The sequence below is a fragment of the Cajanus cajan genome, chromosome 2 (genome assembly GCF_000230855.2).
Source record: "Cajanus cajan strain Asha chromosome 2, NIPB_CcT2T_4, whole genome shotgun sequence".
Classification (NCBI taxonomy): domain Eukaryota; kingdom Viridiplantae; phylum Streptophyta; class Magnoliopsida; order Fabales; family Fabaceae; genus Cajanus; species Cajanus cajan.
In genome coordinates, this window is record NC_138518.1 from 43,828,391 (window position 1) to 43,852,901 (window position 24,511).

Genomic DNA, 24,511 nt, shown 5'->3' on the forward strand with positions numbered 1-24,511 from the left:
TTTAATTTTGAAAACAACTAAAAAGAATAATATTGAAATAAAAAATTATTCTATTTATAGTAACATTTAAAAAAAAAGAATGTTTACAAAATAATCTATTTATTTAACATATAGTAATATTTTAATAAATATAAGTAAAAAAAATGTTGTTAAAAAATTAAAATGTAAGAGTAATTATTATCTTAGTTTCAAACCAAAAACATCATCGATCTTCTAACTATCATCAACTTTGAAATTAAAACTAAAACTAGGATTTGGTGTCAACTTCTATGGATTTTAAAGAAAACAATGTGGCGGTTAGTAATGATCCTCATTTTATTTAAAGATTTTTATTCTCCATCTTAAATTAATTTCCACTAAGCTATAAATAGTTTCTAGCTTAATTGATTACACACGGTGAACGAATTATTGTAAATGTCTTATTTATCGACTTCAAGTTCATTTAGTTAAAAAAAAATCAACTAATTATAAGATGTAATAACGCGGAGACTTACATTATACCAAACATGGACAAAGAAGAAAAACCTACTAAGCTATAATATTAATTCAGACTGTGGGTCGTCTTAGTTCAACAATTAATGTATTGTATGCAAGGCTATATTGCTCCCAATGCGGATTAAATTCAAGCTCCAAAACAAGATACAATTTAAAACCAAAAACATTATGGCCCATTTACAAATTATTGTAAGTATTTAGTCTGTTGGATATTATTTTCATGGTCCGAGTTTTTTTCTTCTTATTATACAAAACATTCAAAATCATGTTCTTCATTAAATGTATACAAAATTTAAAACAACAATAGCACATAAATGTATTTTGTAGCATATTTTAACCAAGCATTAAAATCTTATTTAGTGAACATACTTTTTCAAAAAAAATTCTTAGTTTTGGAGGTTGAAACTAAATTAATTCTCTAGCGGCTTTGAGTTCAATAAATAAAATTATGAATTAAACTAAATATTTATTGTAACTTCAATTATTTTAGACAAAAAGTAAATAATAATATTTATTTTGAGAATTCTCGATCATTAGTTCTCTGTTCGATAATTATGGGGGTATTATTCCCTCTCTAACATTTTATGTGTAAAAAAAACTATATTATGATTTCAAACAAAAAAATATACATCCACTCATGTAACGCAACTCTCATTTTAAGGTAAAATTAACCCACATCCAAAATTGAACTCCAAATGAATGTAACTATTAGATCTAATTATGAGGTTAAAAAAAATGAGCAATTTAAGGAAACTCTAAAACACAAAAGTGAGGTTGTCAAATAAGTTATGTGATGAGTCTTATTATTATGCTGAAAATAACAATAAACTAAATTGCAATATTTCAGAATTGGCATAGATCAAACATCGCTACATTCACTATTTAATTAAACTAATTTTTGTGTACTTGCATAACACACAAAAAACTATCTATCTGCGTTAACAGACTTTGTGTACCTCTTAGCAAATCGCTCCTACCCTTTTCAATAATATTTTGCTTATGAAAAAAAAAAAAAAAAAACACAGGCTGAGAAAGAGGATTTTGTAAAAGATTCAGTACTCACCAACACAGAAATTTTTAAGCATATTTATTTTACCATAAGGATTATTCATAAACTAAGGCAGACTATTACAACCATGTTAATCAAAATAAAATATATCATGCCCTTTTGTGGACCTAGCTGATTATGTCCTTGTTTTCTCCAAATTCTGGTTCAATTGACATTATTGTTGTAAACACCATTCTTCTCATTCAGAATCCTCCTCAGGAGGCATTTCATTGAGATCAAAATCTAGCATTTTACGAGGATTACTGCTAAAACCACTATTCTCATCCATGACAACAGTTTCATCCTCAACAACTTCATTGGATTCTACCTCCATTCCTTCTTCAACACCACCAAGACCTTCATTGTTGTCTCCCATGGCATCATTTGCTTTTCCTTTCTCTTCTTTTCCACCAACATCAACACAATCCTCATCAGCAGCAACTTCATCAACTTCCATGGAAGTTGTTTCGCCAACTTCCTCACTTTTCTTCTCTCCTTCCTCCCCATGATCAAACACAGCAAAGTATGTTCTAAATAGTTTGGAAACATTCAGCAACCTGCCACCATCTCCACCGTTGTTGGTACCGTCATCAGTTAAAACCCTTTTTTGGGAAGGATCCATCTGTAGAGAAAACAAGAAAAAAAAAAAAAAAAAAAGAAGCAAAAACAATGAGGAAAATCAAGTTAAGGCTTTCAAAATGGTGTATATAACAGGACACTAAAAAGAAAAGTTTGAAGGATATCTGAATTTTGCACCTTTGCAAAGATGATAGCTAGAGAGAAACAAAGAGAGAGACAAAAGAGGAGTGAAAATCACCAATGAGAGTGACCAAGTATATATAGAAGTGTCCCAAGTTTTAAAGTATATATACACATTAGAGAGAGAACGGTAAGAAATCAACTCATTTTCTTATACATACCAACTTTATATATTATTTTTAATATTTATTATTATCGTAATCAAATATTTTTCCCTCACTCGTTTCATTTTTTTTTCTTTTCTATTTGAATATTCCAAATAGATTATTCCTGAGATATTGTGATTGCAAAATTGAAGAAAAAAAATGATTTTTTTTAAGAGAAAATCAAAGTTGGTAATTGGCATGTTGTGCTGATTTTGTGTAGGATGAGTTGAAATTACAGCTCAAAATTTGGGTAACCTCCTTATTTGGAAATAAAATTATATTCTATTAATAGACTTTAAAAAAGATCATATTTCATTTTTAAAATTATTTTTAGTACGCTTTTATTATTGATAAAATTTAAACATATATAAAAGTCAGCAATTGGTAAGAAAAACGATTTCATACACTTATTATAAAGAGTTAAGAAGAGAGAAGAAAAAAATTAAATGTTGTATTGAATAATGTAATTAATGCAGCATGAATGTAATTAATATAGCAAGAAGTGAGTGATATTTTTTTATTATCATATTAATTATTTTTTTCACTCTTGTTTTTTGTTTTTATTTCCCATCTCTTTTTGAATTCATTCGGTTTATTATTTTTTTTTTCTTTTAATCATTGAGACTTGAACACGGTAATTAGAGAAGTTTACAAACAAATTACATATTAAAGAGAATGTGTTAAAGAAAGTGTGTTGTTAGTACTTATTTTTTACTCCATCAACTTAGCATCAATGTTGTATTTTTAAGACAGAGATTAGATTTTAAAAAAAAAAAGAAAAGTTTTGTTTTCTTATATATATATTTTTTAAGAGAATCAAAGTTAGAAATTTTTTGTGTAACTGAATCAGAGTTGGTATGGCATTAGGTAACCTCCTCACTTGGAAAACAATTCCTATTTTATTACCGTATTTAGGACATAATTTAGAAGAAATTGTTAGTTCTTTTTAGGTTAAAATATTTTTTTAGTCTTTATATAATATATTTATTTTTTAATTTTTATAATTTAAATAGATATTTTAGTTTTTATATTGATCTTCTTTTAATTCTTTTTAGTCTTTATAATTTAAGATAAATTTTTTTAGTCTCTTTAATTGTAAGTTTTTAATCTTTTTAATCTTAATTATTAATTTTTTTTTTGTAATGTTATGTCTTTTCTATGAACAAGATAGGTTTATTAATTAAATAAAGGAACAACATTACAAAAAAAATAATGATAAGAACTAAATAAATTTAAAAACTACAAGTATAAGGACTAAAAAGATTTATCTTAAATTATAAGAACTAAAAATGATTGAAAAAGATAAATATATGAACTTAAAAATGTCTATTTTATAAAACTTTAATTTTATTTATCATTTTTTACTCATTAAAGATTGTGAAAGTGAGTGTTTTTTTTTTCTCTCTCTCTCACTCACCTCATAAACTCTCAAATTGTTATTCATCATTTTCATTGTTATTAGTGCATAAACATTTATATAGTAATATCTTCACTTCTCAAGAAAATTTAATGATAAGTAAGAATAAGGAATGCAACGAAATGAGATGGGGCGGGTTTTAATCTCCACATCCTTGTCCCTAAATTCATATCCTATATCCATTCTCGTCCCCATACTTGACAGATATAAAAGACGGAGATAATTAAAAAAGTACATTAATAAGTTTTATCTAACAATATTTGTGTGGTTGTAAAAGAGTAATTTATATATATATATATATATATATATATATATATATATATATATATATATATATATATATATATATATATGTGTGTGTGTGTGTGTGTATATATATATATATGTATATATATAAAGAGAGAGAAAGAGAAGAGAGACCTACTTATTTTAAGAATAAGTCTTGGTATAATTATTCACCTCAATAACACATATTTGAAAAAAAATTAACGATAAGAACTAAAAAGATTTATCTTAAATTATAAGAACTAAAATGAATGAAAAAGATAAATATATGGACTTAAAATTGTTTATTTTATACTACAGATAATAAAATGTAATGTAAGTTAAAGAATATGGACTAAAAAGGTATTTTAACCTTCTTTTTATAAGACACTGATTTCTATAAAGGTTTAATTTTATTTTTCATTTTTTACTCATTAAAGATTGTGAAAGTGAGTGTTTCCATCTCTCTCTCTCACCTTATAAACTCTCAAATTATTATTTATCATTTTCTTGTTATTAGTGCATAAACATTTATATAGAGTAATATCTTCACCTCTATAAGAAAACTTAATGATAAGTAAGAATAAGAATTGCAACGGAACGAGATGGGAGCGGTTTTCAATATCAACATCCCTATCCCTAAGTTCATATCTTATATTTATTATCATCCTCATACTTGGTAGATATAAAATTTATGTTCTCATTCTCGTCTTTGTCAAGTATCATATATTACTCGTACTAGCCTCATATTGGCTAAAAAATTAATTAAATAGTTTTTACAATATATATATATATATATATATATATATATAATCCAGCATAGAGTAATAATTACAAAATTACATCAATTAAGTTTCACCTAACATAAATTTAAAATAGAATAAGAATAATATAAATCTAAAGTAAATTATAAAAAAAAGTAAATTAAATTTATAGAAATTTAAAACGGCAATGGATACAAAGATGAGTAAGCATATATTTATCTCTATACCCGTATCTGATTTAATAAATTAAATATTATCCATACCTGTACCTAGTCAATCGGGTATTCATCGTTAAAGTCAGGATAATTTTAGATATTACATGTATGAGTTTATTTGTCACATCAATCCCTAAGTAAGAAGGGTAAACTTGATAAATAATGATTTTGTTTTATAAACTCAATAAAATCAACTGACATAACTACTTACATTAGTTCATATAATTAAATTAAAAGTGTTTTATAATAAAGATTGGAGGGAATAAGTTATTCTTAACATATATTTTAACATATTATTATTAATAAAATATAAGCTTTTATAAAATTCATTAATTGGTAAGAAAAGTGATTGTCATACGCATTATCAAGAAATAAGATGGAATAATAGAAAATTCAAGGTTGAAGAGATAATGTGATTAATGTAGCAAGAAGAGTAAATAAACGGGGATAAAAACGTACATTAAAAAGTTTTATCTAACAATATCTATGTGTGGTTGTAAAAAAATAATGTGTGTCTCTATATATATAAAGAGAGACCTATTTATCCTAAATAAGTTTTGCTATAATTATTTTACTCAATAATCACTGGCAAATCCAGAAAATTTGTTAAGTAGAAGTAATAAAATATTTTATAATATTTTTTTTATTATAAATAAATAAATTTTTAGAAAAAGTATATTTTTGGGATAAAAAATTTAATGTACATTTTTTTAAATTAAAATTTTCTCATAAATAAAGTGATAATTTTTCCTTTTTTTTCCTATTTGATATTATATTTAAGTGTAACTTTGTAATTTTTAGTAATTTATTTAATAAAAGAGGAACAAAATGGTATAAATTATTAAGATAAATATAATATAATTACTATTTGTGTTATTTTGTATCTCTTCTAATTTTTTAAATTCATTTAAAACAAAAATATCTTATGAGAACAATGCCTATTTTTTATAATAGTAAATTTATTTTTTTATTAAATATGTTTAAATAAAAAATAAAAATTTATGTGGCAATTACTCTCATTCCTCTTAATTTGGATCCTTTCCTACCAACACACAATTTACATATATAAGATCAAAAGGATTAAAAACTAAAATAAAAATTGAAAAGCAAATTATATTTGTAAACTAAATTATGACATCTTAAATAATGAATAAAAAAGTAATAAATCTTTCAGTGAAAAAATAAAGTATATTATAATAATAAAAAATTAAGACAAATTTTTCATAAAATGAAATAAATTACACAATAGAATAAAATATAAAAGAAATGTTAATATATTTTAACATATTATATATAAAAGACAACCATTACAAGAAATGTTACATATAGTCACATACAAAAATTGTCATTGTAATTTATATTTACACTTTTTAACAATATATCAACATATTATATCTATAGTATATGTAAACATAAATTTTAGTGATAAATATCATGTTTCTATAAGATGTGTATCATTACTTAACAATTGTTTTAATAAATTAAAATATAATTAATATATATTATAAAAAATAATAGTATATATAAAAATGAGAAAGAGTAACATTTTAGTGGGGGCAATTGCCCCCAGAGCCAACACCATGAATTTGTCTTTGTTAATAGTACATATTCGACATCAATTTTTAATGATCTAATCGTTAAATTAAAAATTCTTACTTCATAGATCAAGCCTACAAATTTTTAAAATATTTGATACTTCATTTCATTAATTCAAAATGATGCATAAGGATAAAAATATTTTAAACGTTGATTTGAATTAATGAATAAATGGAGTATTTAATAACTTTCAAATATTTTTAAAAAATACAAGTTTGATCGATGTATTAAGAAATCTAACGGTTGATCATTAAATTTGATGTAAAACATGAGTTATTGTGTAACAGCCCAATTTTCATTGGGCCGTAGGCCCAATTCGTTGCCCAGAACAGGCCGTTTCAAAAGTGAAACGGGCCGTTCTGGAATAAGTTAAAGACCCAAAATTTGAAAAGCAGAACGGGCCGTTTTGGAGGGAGAATGGGCCGTTCCGGTTTGGAGAACGGGTCGTTCCAGAGGGAGCACGGGCCGTTCTGGTTTGGAGAACGGGCCGTTCTGCTGGGTTTGAGAACGGGCCGTTCTGGTTTGGGAGCGGGCCGTTCCAGTTAAAAAATTTGCGTAGGTTTGAAGGGCCCAGAACGGGCCGTTCCGATTTTGGAACGGGCCGTAGTGGTAGGTGGGCGAAAAATCCTATAAATAGGCCTCAAATCCTCTCATTTCTACACACCTCTCATTCTCACTCTCTTTTCTCTTCTGTTCTCTCTTTCGTTCCTCTTCTTCTCTCTGAAGACCAAGAGGAACTCAGAGGATGAGGTTCTGCTCCAGTCTTAGTTCCGATCCTTATTTAAGGAAAAAGAGGAGGTTCTGCCCGAGTTCCTATGTATCCAGGTACGGGGGAAAAGAGATTATTTATATGTGGAGTTACATGAGGAAATTGGGTAGAAGAAGAACCCTTAGGATTATGAGCAATTTTATAATTATTTCTGTTTGAAAAATTATTGGCATTATTTGATTCTGTATGAATATCGGAGTACGAATATATGATTTATTTGTAAAAATAATGCTCTGGGAGAGAGAACAAAATTATAGAAAAGTTCCTGTAGGCTAGGTTTTGGAAAAATTGAATTATTTCTGTTTGAGGAATTAATTATACCATTAGATTCGGTATGTGTTGAGGATTATAAATATGCTAATAATTTGTAAGAATGATGATCTGGGAGAGAGAACGAAATTGTAGAAAAGTGCTTGTGAGATAGGTTTTAATTAAGGGTTTTACTATTTATGCTGAATTATATTAAATTGATAATTCCATTGTTTATAATATTAATTTACGAATGTTATTATTGTATTGATTGATAAGAATGAATGATTTTGATGTGAATTACTTGAGGGGTGTGTAAACCCTTATTTTGTTGGGCTTATCTGTTGTGTATGTGAGGTGGAATTGTGTACGTGATGTGAATTTGAATTATGAGATGAGATGTTGTGTGAATGTGATTATGATTGTGATTATGGTGCCTCACATCAGTGACTAGGGATGGCACGGCCCCTGGGTAAGTGGTGCTACAGGGAGGGCGTGACCCTAGCATGGTGTGGGATGAGTAAGACAGTTAACACACACCACTTATGTCGATTATGGCAGCCCTGACATAGGGTTAATTGCAAGAGACTGTATGGATTGTAATTTGATTGTGGTTCCTCACACTAAAGGATCAAGGATGATACGAACCCTGGTAGTTGATGTTTCAGGGACGAGCGTACTCCCGGATGATCAGGGATGATACGAACCCTGGGTAGGTGATGCTTCAGGGACGAGCGTACTCCTTAATGACTAGGGATGGCACGGCCCCTGGGTAAGTGATGCTACAGGGAGGGCGTGACCCTGGTCTGGTGTGGGAGGCAATTAACCTGTATCACTTGTGTCAGATATGGCGAAGTCTTGGCATAGTGTTAATTGTAAGATTGATGTGAATTATGGATTTGAAAATGATATTGTTAATTGTAAGATTGACATGAATTATGAATATGGAAATGATGTTGTAAATTGTATAATTGGTGTGGATTATGATGGATTGAGATATGTATGTGAAATGAGATATGTTAAATGTGAATTGAGATGTGAAGATGATGAATGATTGATATATATATATATATATATATATATATATATATATATATATATTATTAAATAATGAATTATGATGAGATTATATTGTGATGTGTTTGTATGTACTTTGCATATAGATATTTTCTTTTCTCACCGTATAAACTGTGGATATTTTAGGTGAAGAAGATCCGGCTACGAGTGGCATCTAGAATGCCAACAGTTAAATTATGGGAATGCTCTGATAATGTGACATCGGGGCAGAGGATTTCTAGGACAGAATATTTATATGGATTTGGTATTGTAATAAATGTGTTTAAAATTGTAAACTCTTAAATTTTACCTTTCAAGTTTTATTTTTCAGTCATTTTCTTATATTGAAGAAAGAACATTTTCGAAGTTTTATGTGAACCCTTTTACGAACCCTTTGACAGTTTATTCTTCTTAATTAAATTATATTATATATGTGTTGGGGTAGTAAGGGTGTCACATATTGTCTAGAGTAAGTCCAAGTAAACTTAGTCTTAGCAGATTTATTTTACTCAATAATTCATGTTCTACATCAAATTTCAATGATCTAATTATTGAATTAAAAGTTCTTTAAAGTATTGATCAAGTATACAAAATTTCAAAAAAAAATTAAAATCTTAAAATATTTTGTTATATAAATTCATATTAATGTATAAAATATTTTTACGCTTATTTGTGACACCCACTATCCGCAATCGAATAAATAAGACATTCATACATAATGTGTTGCAATAATGTTCAGAATTGGCAACATTTGTAATGTTCACAACACGTTCTACTCGAAAAAAAATACTTAAGGTGTTTCATAACATAAATGAAACAATGTCCAACATTAATAAATAGAACTTAAATTAATAATAAATCCTAAACTATGTCCACAAGTGCCATGTCATTACCTGCAAATAAGGATGGAAATATGTCAGGTCTTAAATAGGAGTTTGTGGCCTGACCTCTTTAAAGCTTGACCTGACCTGACTTGTTTTTATAAAAGGCCAAGTTTAGACTTTTAAAAAAGCCTATTTATATATAAAAGTCAGGCTTAGACTTATTAAAAAAGCTTGTTAGAAATGATAGATTAACTTATTTATTTATATAATAATATAATAAAAAATTAATATATATATATATATATTATTAAAAATATAAATAAACAAATAAATTTATAAAAAAAATAAATTATTAATATTTAAAGTATTTTTTTATATAATTATTTTTTCATTATAGCTAGGTTTATAAGTTTACGACCTATGGATGAGTATACATCAATATACATGGTTACATATAATAGAAAATGATTCAAATTTTCTCCTATATTTCTTTTAAATTTTAAATTTTAGTAATATTGAATAAATTATATTTAAAAAATAAATTTTTTAATTGTTAAAAATTAAGTTTATAGGCTTAATTAACATTAATAATTTAAATAGGCTAATAGGCTAGAGTAGACTTTAAAAAGGTCAGACTAGACTTATAAAAAAAGCCTTTCATAGATAATAGGTCAAGCTTAAACTTTAATTTTGCATAATAGACACAACCTACATATTCAAAGTCTGACCTAGCCTGGCCTATTTCAATCCCTTCCTACAACACACTCAGCATGAGACAACATAAAATAGAAGGAAATGAGAAACATCTCAATCTAATATAAGCAACATATACTAAAACCAATCCATATTAAAAAGTAGTATTTCCATGCAATTCATCATCCATTATGTTCATATTAATGCAATTGAACTTCACATTCCCAATTAATTAATGCACACCTCTCAAGTGTTAGTTGCACCCATAGTAAAAGATTTAAACCTCTATAACTTTACTCATAATCCCTTGACCCATCCTCATGGCTTGAAGGCTTAATCTCATGGCCTGAAGGCTTTATCTCATAGCCCAAATGCTTTACCTCTTAGCTCAATTCACAAACTCACCCATATAATACATACCTAATTCTTCTTCTCACACTTAATTCTTACACAAAACCATCATCACATACTCAAGAACATACCCGTCAAGCGATTAATAGACATATCATACTCCTTTTTAATTATCCTACACATTCTTAACAATCATAAAACAAATTCTCATTAGTCATATATAATCTATAACAATTCTGAAGTCCACACAATTTACACAAATAGGTCAAAGATTTGGTTATCATGCCCAATGGTACCCACACTACTACAATATGCACATTCTACATCGGTTCTCGAAAGCCATCTACATCGGTTCTAAAACCGATGTAGAATAGAGCGATGTAAAAAATGTATACATTTTTACATCGGTTCTGAAAAACCGATGTAGATTTGTGCTTAAATCTACATCGGTTCTCCATAGAACCGATGTAAATTGCATTTTTTTTTAAAAAAAAAATCATGCTTATTTTTGGATTATTTTTTATTACCTGTAATTAAATACAAATGTATGCTCATTACATTTCTTTGCTAATAGGAGATAAATTTATAGTATACATAAAGCAAATAGGAGGTGTATTATAGTTCTATCACTTAAAATGTAAGGGAAACAAGACAGGAATAAAAATGTAAGCTATCATTAAAAGAAGAAGAAAAACAAGTTGCATGAAAGCTAAAATAAATTGAACATTATAATGTGCAACTAAATATTCGGAGAACAAAAACTATATATGTTACCAAACAAGTATATTAATATGAAATTATGAATTTATTCAGCCACGGATATGTCAATCTCTAAGCTAAAAGGGAGGCTAGGTACAAGGCTTCCACCTAATGTGGTCTAGGAAGATGTAGTCTAGTGATAGATATACGCAACATTAGCCTTGCGAGCAGAGAAGCTATTTCCAAGATTTAAACCTGTGACCTCCAGATCACAAGGAAACCTTACCTTCAAATTCCCATCATTTAGTGTATGTGAAACTACAGAAGATGGCAAAGGAAAGAAATCCAAAGCAACAAAAGTATCTGGAGCCGCAAGTATTAAATACCGGAGCATCTCAATCAGAGCAGACGTTGTATAAGCCCTCCGGGAATTGTCTACTAGATCTGATCCACTAGGAGCAGGATCACGGATAATACGAAGAGCTACACCAGCAAGTGTGCGAACATATGTTTGAGATAGAACAACACTTTCTAAAAAGCCATATACAATAGGCAATAGCAGCTGCCAAATCTCAAGCAATTGCTTTTCCTGCAAGGAGCAGAAGTGTGAAAATTCAAAACCTGAAGTCTAAAGGATTGAAATTGGCAAAGATATAAAGCGTTCAGTTCAATTTCCAAGAACACATAAGACTTGTTATAGGCAATCACCTGTAACTGACACAAAACCCAGTCAATGATAAGAGCAGGAAGAAGTAACCCTTCAGCATGATGCCATTGCAAAAGCCGAACAATATACCACCATCTAAAATGTAAAGATGGCTCTTCACCATCAAAAACAGATAATAACTGGTCACTTCTCTGCTGAAGTGATGTAGTATAAGGTACTAGGTGTGATCGATCTCGATTATGAGGAGTAAAATGAGAATTATTTTTTGAGAAAAAATCATCAAGAAGAGTTTGCAAGTATTCAATAACATCTTTGGTCCAAAGCTCAGAACAAGACAGCTGAGTTTTGTCAGCAGTCCCAGAAGGAATACTAGCAGAACCCGACCGAACCTGCAAAATTCAACCATAATCTATATTAAATATTGAGAAAAAGGTAAAGGAGGACTTCAGGGTATAATAAGTAGGCAAATTACATAACATTGAGGCATCCATACCAGATTTAGGTAAGTAACCTTTATAAACCAGGTAGCCCTCAGCAATGGAACATTATTCCTAATAAGAACCTCTAAAAGTGATTTCCTTCTAACATGAGGAACAAGATCCGCCAATGAACGTAATCGCTTGTGTTGTTGAGATAAGCCCTATAATAAAATTAATTGAGTTAAGAAAAGAGTAGCAGAAAACATCCTAAGACAAAACACACTAATAAGTAAGTCTTAATAAAATGTTAAAGGATATAATAGTAATATCAGCATAAACGACAAAAAGGCTATGTGGTCTCTTATAGAACGCATTTAACAATGGCTCTCCTAAAGTCATGAATAGCTATAGACCAAACTGGAGTATTTAGCATATAAACATTTTCTGTATCCATCTATATTTGCACACTACCTCTAGCTCTAGCCAGATTAAACTATAACCATCCACAAGAACATACAAATGCCTCAACCTCATGCTTTCATTTTTTATTAACATAACCTCATGCTTTCTAAATATAAATTTAGTAAAACTTAATGAAAACGGTTATAATACCAAAGTTATTAGTTTTAGTTAGTGGGCCTGAGCTTAAATTAGCTGAACTACTAGTTGACTTATAAGTTATTAGTATAAATATGAATATTAGGCTAGGGTATTGTGTAACATTCAATATCAATCTCCATCAAATTAAATGTCCTCTCTTTTCCATCATTTTTACCTAAACCCTACTATTTCAATATGCTACAATTATGTTTGGGTGAAAAGAGAGAGAAATGGCTAAAGTAAGCTGAATATCGATAAATGAGTTGTACAATATCTAATGCTCTTAATAATTTATTTATACCAACAATTATGTCTAATACCAACAATTATGTCTAGTACCAGTACAACTAGTACAAGGCAACAAGCCCAACCAAGTTCACTAACAACAAACCAATAACCCATTCTAACATAAACTAATAAGTAGGGAAGCAATAGTTATATTGGAGAGTTGTACAAAGAGTAAAGCAACAGGAGAAAGACTTCCATTAATACCTTAATCCATTTCTTCCGGAAGTCTTCAGGACATGGCCTTTGATCGGGGAAAACACCAGGCTTAGCAAGTTGTGATGCTGAAAGAGCCACTCCATATACTTGACCAGCCTGCCAAAATAAGCAATATCATGTAGATCAAATACCTTCATAATATGTAGGACGCACTAAACCCAAAATAAAACATAAATATGGAATATTTTAGAGGCAATGAGGCATACATATTGTTCAGAAAGCATAATAAAATAAGAGAATAAAGATCATTTGTCATCACCTTCCGCTTCTGAACACGGGATTCATTGATGGCCCTTAGACGTTTTCTGATGGCCTGGAAAGAAGATGAAATATTCAAGAATTAACCTACAAACACTTCCAATGAATATAAATACCAAATGGAGAATGTGCAGTATATTCATGGCATAGGCTATGTCTGGCAAAACTACCTAATAAGTTAGCTTAAAGCACATAAGTCAGCTTAACACTAATAAGCTAGTATTATAAGTGTTCAATAAAATCTGTTATTGAAAGTAGCTGATAAATGTAAAATGGCATAAAAGGACATATTTATATGATTATTTATATAAACGATATTTCTGTTTTGTATACAAAAAATATATATTTCAGTAATTATAGTTTTAGATTCATTGATTAATTTTTTAAAAGATTAAATATTTTATTAAAATTACAATAAAGGAAGTACATTAAAATAGTAAGGATAAAAATGGAAGAAAAAATAAGGTACAAGCTCATATGTTATACATTAGTTGAAGTAGCTTATACATTATAAACTATTAAATTCAGAAATGCGCATAGTCACTTATATTGTTGAATCTTAGAATTTTATTGTATAAGGTTAATTTTAGATTAAACCTCCTGCTGATGCCCCCTATAAGATTCAACAATATGAGACTCACTCTAACATCATTATTAACAATCCTACAGTCCATCCCTCCAGTGGTGAGGATATGATTGTTCCAACACAGTGAACCCACTCTCGTTTGGTGCCCACCTCTTAGTGTCCGTAGCTGCAGTCACCAAATCAAATCACAACAACAGATTGTGTACAAAGAACATTCCAATTTCACAAAAACACAAAACAGAGTTCAATTTCAATACAACATCAATGTAATTAACCAATAAAGATATATACAGTCAACCATTCAAAATTCACCCCCAAAATGGATAAATTTAAAAAAAGTAAAACATTTACCACCCTAGAAGCATCAGCATCCCAGAGCTGGACATGAGAATTGTTCAAACCAATGGCTAAATCACGCCCGTTAGGAGCCCAGGAAACGCTAGTAACAGGACCATCTTCCTCATCCACGGTAACAAGTTCCGCCGTCGAGTCGAGCAATCAGCGGCATTCCATAGATACACGGTGTTTCCAAGGGCAATACTGAGCACATTTCTGCTTCCCAAGTCCAACAGGTTCAAGTAAAAGTCATCTAGTGTATCAGGAGCATCCAAAGTCCTCTCAGAACTCTAACAATCATTTCCACAAACAGTAAGAACAAAATTTCAACTTTCATAGCATCTGACAAATAAACACATAATTTTGAATTCCAAATTTAATTAACATACCTGAGGAATGTAACGCATGGGCTTAGAGGATTTGGAAGGAGGAGGAGGCGAAAGGATGGAGTTGGGAATGAGTTCAACCAGAGTCGGAGGTTTGTTCTTGAAGGCCAAGATTCGTGAAAGCCTCAGCGAGTTGCTTCAAGTAGGCTTCTCGCGATGGTGACGTCACCTCGGGGTTCTCTTTCTCCTTTCCCTTCTTGTTACCCTCCATCAGCATGTAGTGAGCATAATCGAAGTCCATTGCAGACCTATTAGGGATGAACCTATCCTCGGACGGCGATGTCGGCGGTGGCGGCGTCGAGGGCGAGGTTGGAGGAGAGCATGAGGTTTAGGGTTTGGTGGATGGGGGAGAGGGATTGGGAGTGGGATTGGTGGGAGAGGAGGATGTGGAAGCTGGAGAGGTCGGGGGAGTCAAAGGGGGAGGCGACGACAGCGGCGTAAGAGTGGAGGAGGGAGTTGGGGAAGCGGGGGTCGGAGGAGGAGGAGGGAAGATGGCGATGCAATCGAAGAGGAAGAGGATTTTGGGATTTGAAGAGAGGGGGAGGGGGCTGCTGATGAGTGAAACGAAAAATTAGGGTGTTAATTCTACATCGGTTATAAGAAAAACCGATGTAGAATAACTCCCGGATTTTATTTTTACATCAGTCATAAAAACAACCGATGTAAATATATTTTTATTTTCTATTTATTTACAAGTTTGCCACCGCATTTATAATTTACATCGGTTCTATTAGAATCGATGTAAATATAGCGATGTTAAATACTGTTTTTGTAGTAGTGCCACACCGCGCCCAGTGTCAACATCATGAAGAGGACACTAAGCTTTAGGTAGGTTCTTACCCTGTGTGACTCAACTAGGGATGGCAACGGGGCGGGGCGGGTACGAGTTTCATTATACCTGTCCCCGTCCCCGCGACTCAAACCCATACCCGTCCCTGTCCCCATACCCGTCGGGTATGTAAATTTTGTCTCATCCCCGTCCCCGTCGGGTATCGGGTATACCTATACCCGTAAAATAATAATTTTAAAAAAAATATTTTTAACTTATCTTTATGACATCCACTTCATATATAAAAAAAACAGGGAAAAAAAAGTTTCAAGATTTTACTTCAAAAAAAAAAAAAAAACTGAAACGACACTGGTTTCAGGGACATTTTTACTTTCAGCAACCCAAATGCGAGGATGCAAAACCCACATTTGATCACAATACACAAAAACAGAGAATCCCAAATCACATTTGCGAGGATCCCAAATCATTCGAACAAAAACAGAGAAGTACACATGTAAACCACAATACACAAACAAATAAAAAGAAACTAATAAAATATTAAAATTTAATATAGCAACAGCCACAATAAGTAGAGAAACAGAGAATAACTCACATTTCCCGGATTGAATTAAAATAGATTGAACACTCTGGTAGAACAAGGGACAAGAATGTAGGGAAGGAAGACAGAAGATTGAGCGAGAGAGAAAGTAGAGGGAGTGGCTGGTGCGGTGGCTCCGTGGCTGGTGCGGTGGCTCGGAGGGAGAAAGTAGAGTGCTTGGTCGGAGGCTGGAGTGTGAATGAGATTTCAAAATTGAAACCCTAAATGTTTGCTTGCTCAGCGTGTGCGTGGCCTTTAGATTTTAGAACAATATTTGAAATGTTAATTTTTTTTAAAATAATTAAACCGGGGACGGGTATTTAACCGGGGACGGGGATGGGGACAGGGACGGGGACGGGGACGGGGACGGGGACGGGGACGGGGCGGGTAAGTATATACCCGTCCCTGTACCCGTACCCGATTTCTTTTATCGGGTTTTACCCGTACCCGTACCCGTACCCGGTCAAAGTGGGTATTCCCCATCAAAGTCGGGATGGGTTCGAGTATTACCTACGGGTACGGGTTTATTTGCCATCCCTAGACTCAACTCACGCTTGGCAAAATTACCACAAAGGTAACCTTGGAGTTCGCACGCTCGGTGTATCTAACCCCATGCTTGGATTTATCTCTATAAAGAGCAACCTATGTTATTTGTCACTCTCACGCCCAACGCCCCTTCCATTGCAATCGGCACCATTGTAGTTCATGATGAACTTGTTAGGTCAAAAGACGGTCTTAGATCCCTAAGCCATAATGTTTTAATGATAACAAACACAAATACTTTCTTTGAGAAAAATTTTAAAAACATTCAATAAGATGAATGCTCCCTATAAGATGAACACACTAAGATGATATGTTATCTTGACATAAGTGTTTAAGTAAATGAAATGTTTTATCTACAAGACATTTACTCTGAATTTATATCATTTATGAAGTTTGATAACTAAATCAATCTTTGTGTACAATATTGCTTAACATATCAAAGCGAAACAACTTCCTCGGTACTTGTAATGACAAAAGAAAAAGAAAATATGCTTTATGTCAGAAAAACACCAACAAATCCGTGAATCACAAAAAACTTTAGAAAAAGCTATTTTGAACTGACATGCACATGACTCCACTTTTTTGGTACCTAAAAGGTGATAAGTATCTTTTTTTATCAGATAAGAAATGACTATTTTGTAAAAGCATTGAATGCACAAACAAATACTTCTCTTCACAAGAAATGAAGATGAAGACAGACTAAATAAGCATATGAGAGACGCTCAAGGATTTGTAACAATCATTTTTATTGGAGTACTATAAAAGGAGGCTTGAAGCTCAGAAAAAAAAGAGATGACAATGTGAGAAAAAATAGATAGATAAATCTTTGTAAGAATTTATATTATTTCTTTTTGTAAAAAGTCTTTGCACCTAATTGGTTCTATCACGTCTTGATAATAATACAAAACAACATAGTTAGTTTACCTAAATTTAACTTTGTGTTATTGCTTTGAGTATGAAGATGCTTGAATGTAAAAGAATACTTGTTGCTTTGATCCTAAAAAGGCTTGACTATAAAAAAAATACTTGTTGGTTTGAGTTTAAAGAGGTTTGACTGTAAAAGAATATTAATTACTTTGAGCTTGGAGAGACTTGACTGTAAAAGAATACTTATTTCTTTGAGTTTAGAAAGGCTTGATTGTAAAAGAATACTCAGTTATTAAAGTCCGAAGATGCTTTGTGTTGAAAAAATACTTGTATCTTTGCTTAAGATAATGGAACTGGATATGGTTGGATCAAGAACTGAACGTCTTGGTAGTTAAGATGAACCAATATAAAAATACTTTGTGTTCAGTTTCTTATCTCTTCCTCTGCACTTCTTCACTAGTTATTACTTCATTATTTTTGAAAAGTAGGAATTTTTTATTGATATTATTCAACCCTTCGTCTAGTGTATCTTTTCTCCATAGTTTGGTATTAGAGCTCAGTTTTTGATGAGGTTGAGCATCTAACAATGCTAAAGGAAAAAAATCCTTAGATGGGAAGTAATGAAGGTCAGTATTTACTTGAAGAGGTTTCTCTTACCAAGCCTTCAACCTTTAACGTAGAGGACTAATCATATTGGAAGGACATAATGAGAATGTTCATCAAGTCCACCCAATATTAGCTTTGGGCTTTGGGAATGTGAGTTTTCGATTGACACTATTTAACCCTCCTTCTAGTATTTATCTTTTCTCCACAAAATTGCACAAGTGCAAGTTTTACCCTATAGCACCAAAATTTCAAGTTTTAGTTTCATCGATAAATTCATAAATTTTGTGTTCTACATTAATTATTATGCTATTACAACATCAAACTACACTACAATTTCACACAATTCACTAATTACACACAATTTCACGTGCTCTATAAAACAATGGTTTTAATTTGCCCACAAACACTCATAGATTCATAATCATGATCCGCAACGTGAATTTAACCACACATACAACTCAAACTTAACATCTCATGCTCGTGAGAAGAGTACAAAACCATAATTTCACTCTTAGATAAAACCTTATATTTCTCAAAAGATAGTTTCACTAATGAAAGTAAATAAAAACCCCAATCCATAGATAATTAATTTCTACAGAAGAAAAAATCCTTAGTCCCTTTTCACACCGTGAGCACTCGTTGAAGGATGAAAATCTACCATGTTCCTCCTATGTTCTGCTCTCCTTGTTCTTCAATTCCCCAAAAGCGAAAGAATGAGAAGTGTAAGATGTAACCCCCTGTAACTTCTAACTTTTAAAAATAAAACAAAATAACTTATAACCGAACTTTAATTTTTTTGGTTAAATCTTTTCTAACCTTAGTTGTACACTACAAAAATGTTTCATTTTAGAGTCGGCCAAAAGCCGACTCTAAATAATAAAAATCGACATAACATTATATTTATTGCCGATCATTCGTTGGTTTTTAGTTGACTCTAAATAAGTTGACACAAATTTTTTGTGTCAGCTAAGCCGTCAAAAGTAATTTTTTTTATAGTCAATTTACTGTCAGTGTAGTTGACACTAACTTAATAATTTTATTTATTTTAATTTTTTTTGTCGATTAAGCCAACACTACGTTGATACTAACTTAATAATTTCTTTATTTTTAATATTTTTATTGTCGACTTAGCTGAGAAAAAATTTATTTGATTTTTTCTTCATCTTCTTTTTCCAGCTTACCATTTATTCGTTTGTATTTTTTTAGCATTGGCAAGACTCCATTTAATGGTTCATATTTTAGCATTGTCTGGACTCGATCCTGGATCTTCAATGTGTTAAGTTAACTTCATTATCAACTGCACCACAACACATGATGCGTATATAAGATTAAAAAAATTATCTTTATCTCTCTCAAAGCATATATAGTGTCAGAAAAGCCAACATTATTCTTTAGATATAACGTCATCTTTTTTAACGCTAAATTTAAAATAAGTTTAGTGTCGGAAAAGTTGATGTTATTCTTTACATATAATGTCGACTTTTCTGATACTAACTTAATTTAAATTAGTGTTGGAAAAACATACTATATCTAAAGAAATAGCATGAGTTTTTTCAACACTAAACTTAATTTAAGTATATGTCGAAAAAGTCGACACTATTCTTTACATATAGCATTGGATTTTTTAACACTAATTTAAATTAAGTTAGTGTCAGAAAAGCCGGCGCTATATGTAAAGAATAACATCAACTTTTTCGACACGAAACTCAATTTAAATTTAGTGTTGAAAAAATCAATGCTACATCTTAAAATAACGTTGGCTTTTTTGACAGTATTTGCGTCAACTATTAGTCGACACTTATTTTTCGCAACTATTTCAATGTTTTCTTGTAGTGGTAAAACCCTTTCATTATATAATAATAAAATTATTTAGTCAGTACAACCCATAATACTATTATATTTCCTCATACAATATTCTAGAATCTCATTAATTAACACCATATATACAGACGTATACAAAAGAAACACAAGAATTTTAGGGTGTTACGTTATCTGTCATTTTGAATTAATGAAATGAACTATCAAAATGTTTTCAATTTTTTTAAAAAATTGTGTAGACTTCATCTATGCATTAAAAACTTTTATTTTAAAGGTTGAATTATTAAAGTTTGATGTAGAACATGAATTATTGAATGGAGTAAGTCTACCAAAGTTTACCCTTAGAGTAAGTGAGTCTCTCTCTCTCTCTCTCTCTCTCTCTCTCTCTCTCTCTCTATATATATATATATATATATATATATATATATATATTGATGGATTCGTTTACTTTAGAAATAAGTTTACTTAGACTTACTTTGTTCAATAACTTATGTTCTATAACAAATTTTAATGATCTAACAGTTGAATTTAAAGTTCTTAATGCATAGATCAAATTTGTAAATTTTTTAGAAAATTTGAAAACCATTTGATACTTCGTTTCATTAATTCAAATCAACATATAAAATGATTTTATTATTATCCATCAATTTAAATTAATGAAACAAATTATCAAATGACTTTCAAATTTTGAAAAATTTTGCGTACTTGATCTATACATTAAAAACTTTAAATTCCATGATTGGATCATTGAAATTTGATGTAGAACATAAGTTATTCAACGGAATATGTCTATGTAGACTTATTTCTAAAGTACTAATAGATCCCTTTTCTCTCTCTCTCTCTCTCTCTCACACACACACACACACACACACACAACACACACACACACACACACACAGGAAAAGAGAAATGTGAATATTCAAGCTCTGAAGATTCTGATTCAGAAAATTTCAATTTGCTAGTGAAAAAGTTCAGAAAATTCCTACGAAAGAAGAAGAGATCTATCTACAAGTTCAACAAGAAAGCAACTAAGAAAGATGAAGGGAGCATATCCTCTTACAGTTGTTTTGAGTATGGAAAGCCTAGCCATCTAAAAGCTGAATGCCCCAATCTTCTAAAGAAGCAACAAGAGGAAAAGAAAGGGAAGAGAAACAACAAAGGAAAAAGAGCCTACATAGCTTGGGAAGACAATGACCTAAGCTTAACTAGTAATGAATCTGAATCTGAGGAAATCAACCTATGTTTGATGGCTAGAGCTGATCAAGATAACATTGTAAGTGATTCTGATCTTGAGTCTAATCCTGATTATGATCAACTTCAAGAAGCTTTAATTCAAATTCACAATGAAGCATTAAAATTAGATTCATTAAATACAAAGATGAAAAATAAATTGACTTGGTATAAAAATACTTTGATTAAAGCCGAGCAAGAACTTGAAAATTTGAAGATTGAACATGATCATTTACAAATAATGTTTAATTTCAATGAAGCTTATTGTGAGAAAAGTTCTTCTACAAAATCTGAATGTGGAAGTTGCAAGGTTTTAAAAAGAGAAAATGCTTATTTGAAAAATTCTCTTGCAAAATTTACAAAGGGAAATGAAAATTTGAATATTATTTTGGGAAATCAAAGACATGCTTATGATAGAAGTGGACTTGGTAATAATCAAAGCAAGAACATGCCATCAAAAACAAAGGAAAATGTTTTCAAAAGAAACCAATCTTTTAGAAAATACAAAGGCAATTTCATAAAACAAATTACTTGCTTTTATTGTTGTAAAAAGGGACATAGTTATTACAAAAAATATGGTGTTCCTAATGGTGAAATGATTTGGATTATAAAAGACCAAAGGCTGGGAACTAACCATTAAGGACCCTTCACATGGGTACCTAAATCAATTTTTTGACTTTTTTGTAGGAATGCTTGAGAGCCAAAAGTTTGCTATGGTATCTTGATAGTGGCTGCTCAAGACACATGACTGGAGATCCTTCAAAGTTTTCAAGTCTAAAATTAAAGCAAGAAGGATTTGTTACATATGGTGACACAAAGGGAAGATTCTAGGTTGTGGAAATGTTGGTAACTCTTCTTCCTCAACATTGATTGAAAATGTGTTGCTTGTTGAAGGGTTTAAACATAATTTGCTAAGTATAAGCCAACTTAGTGATAAGGGATTCAAAATTGAATTTGATAATACTTGTTGTTTGATTTGTGATAAATTGACTAAAGAAATTAAATTCATTGGAAAAAGATTTGATAACATTTACATGTTAGACTTAGAGTTTTCAATCATAATTTCTAACACAAAATGCTTGATCACTAAGGAAGACAATGTTTGGCTTTGGCATAGAAGGGCTGGACACATACATATGAATCATTTAAACAAATTAAGTAGAAAAGAGTTAGTAATTGGATTACCTAAACTCAAGTTCAGCAAGGATAAACTATGTGATGCTTGTCAAAAGGGCAAGCAAGTGAAGGCTAGTTTTAAAAGCAAAAATCTGATATCAACTTCTAGGCCTTTGCAAGTAATTCACATGGATTTGTTTGTTCCTTCTAGAACCATGAGTCTAGGAGGGAATTACTATAGGCCGGTTATGGTGGATGATTATTCAAGGTTTACTTGGGTAATGTTTCTTACTACTAAAAGTGATGCTTTCAATGCTTTTAAGAAATCTGCTAAGCTTGTTCAAAATGAAAAGAACACAAATATCACCTCAATTAGGAGTGATCATGGAGGAGAATTCCAAAATGTTTTGTTCCAAAAATTCTGTGAGGAACATGAATTGATAACAATTTTTCAGCACCTAGGACTCCTAAACAAAATGGGGTTGTGGAAAGGAAAAATAGGTCTCTTGAGGAATTAGCTAGAACAATGCTAAATGAGACTAATTTACCTAAATACTTTTGGGCTAATGCAATTAATACAACATGTCATGTATTAAACAAAGTTCTAATTAGGCCTATTCTAAAAATAACACCTTATGAGATTTACAAGGGTAGGAAGCCTAATATCTCATACTTCAAAGTATTTGGATGTAAATGTTTAAGTGTTAAACAATGGTAAGGAACAACTTGGGAAATTTGATGGTAAAGCTGATGAAGCAATTTTTCTTGGGTTACTCTACAAATAACAAAGCTTATAGAGTGTTTAATAAGAGAACCTTAGTAGTTGAAGAATCTGTACATGTTGTGTTTGATGAGACCAACCAATAAGAAATAAAGCAAACTGAAATAGAAGACTTAACTGAATTACTTGATCAACCTCCCTTAGAAAATGATCAAATTGAGATGCCTAAAGAAAGTGAATCAAAAGAAACCACAAAAGAAACTAGTGAGCATTTGCCTAAAGAGTGGAGAACTTCTAAGGACTTATTAATTGAAAATATAATTGGAAATATTGGTAAATGAGTGACTACTAGAAGGTCTATCAAAAATATTTGTAACACAATGGCTTTTGTTTCACAAGTTGAACCCAAAATAATAAATGAAGCACTACATGATGAACATTGGTTGATGGCTATGCAAGAGGAATTAGACCAATTTGCAAGGAATGAAGTTTGGGACTTAGTGCCACTACCAAGTTATCATCCTATAATTGGAACTAAATGGGTATTTAGGAACAAGCTTGATGAATCTGGAATCATTATAAGAAATAAAGCAAGGTTAGTTGCTAAAGGGTATAATCAAGAAGAGGGAATTGATTATGATAATACATTTGCCCCTATAGCAAGGATAAAAGCTATTAGATTACTACTTGCTTATGCTTCAATAATGAACTTCATGCTATGCCAAATGGATGTAAAAAGTGCTTTTCTAAATGGTTTCATACAATAAGAAGTTTATGTTGAACAACCACCTAGTTTTGTTGATTTTAAATATCCAAATTATGTATTTAAACTTAAAAAGGCACTCTATGGATTAAAACAAGCTCCAGGATCATGGCATGATAGACTAAGCAAATTCTTGATTAAAAATGATTACGTTAGAGGTAAAGTAGACAACACATTATTTGTGAAGAAATTTAAGAAAGATCTGATAGAAAAGAATGGCACAATCCAAGAGGGGGGGGGGGTGAATTGGATTCTATGACCCTTTAAAAATTTTCAGAGTATTTAGGATTTTTATTTCACTTAAACTTTTCTAAGACTGAATTTTCAAATGAAACTTCTTTAAAGACTTGTTATGGAAGTATGAATGATATATGCTTTC

The 24,511-nt window shown here is 30.8% G+C and overlaps 1 protein-coding gene and 2 pseudogenes across 2 annotated transcripts; 1 reads left to right on the top strand and 2 right to left on the bottom strand.

The window, feature by feature from the left end:
- Positions 1 to 655: 655 nt before the first annotated feature.
- Positions 656 to 2,614, bottom strand: LOC109807795 (uncharacterized). The gene is made up of 2 exons (XM_020370432.3): positions 2,300 to 2,614; positions 656 to 2,165 (listed from the first exon to the last, which is right to left on the bottom strand). Exon 2 carries the CDS (start codon positions 2,163 to 2,165, stop codon positions 1,743 to 1,745), a length of 423 nt encoding a protein of 140 aa, XP_020226021.1. The 5' UTR covers positions 2,300 to 2,614; the 3' UTR covers positions 656 to 1,742.
- An 8,686-nt stretch (positions 2,615 to 11,300) lies between these two features.
- Positions 11,301 to 16,046, bottom strand: LOC109806918 (uncharacterized; annotated as a pseudogene). The gene is made up of 9 exons (XR_014431861.1): positions 15,866 to 16,046; positions 15,105 to 15,428; positions 14,731 to 15,005; positions 14,435 to 14,545; positions 13,795 to 13,848; positions 13,524 to 13,631; positions 12,506 to 12,652; positions 12,054 to 12,401; positions 11,301 to 11,934 (listed from the first exon to the last, which is right to left on the bottom strand). The product of XR_014431861.1 is annotated as an uncharacterized LOC109806918 (transcript).
- Positions 16,047 to 23,815: 7,769 nt separating this feature from the next.
- On the top strand, positions 23,816 to 24,136 carry LOC145954933 (putative mitochondrial protein AtMg00820 pseudogene; annotated as a pseudogene).
- The last annotated feature ends 375 nt before the right edge of the window (positions 24,137 to 24,511 follow it).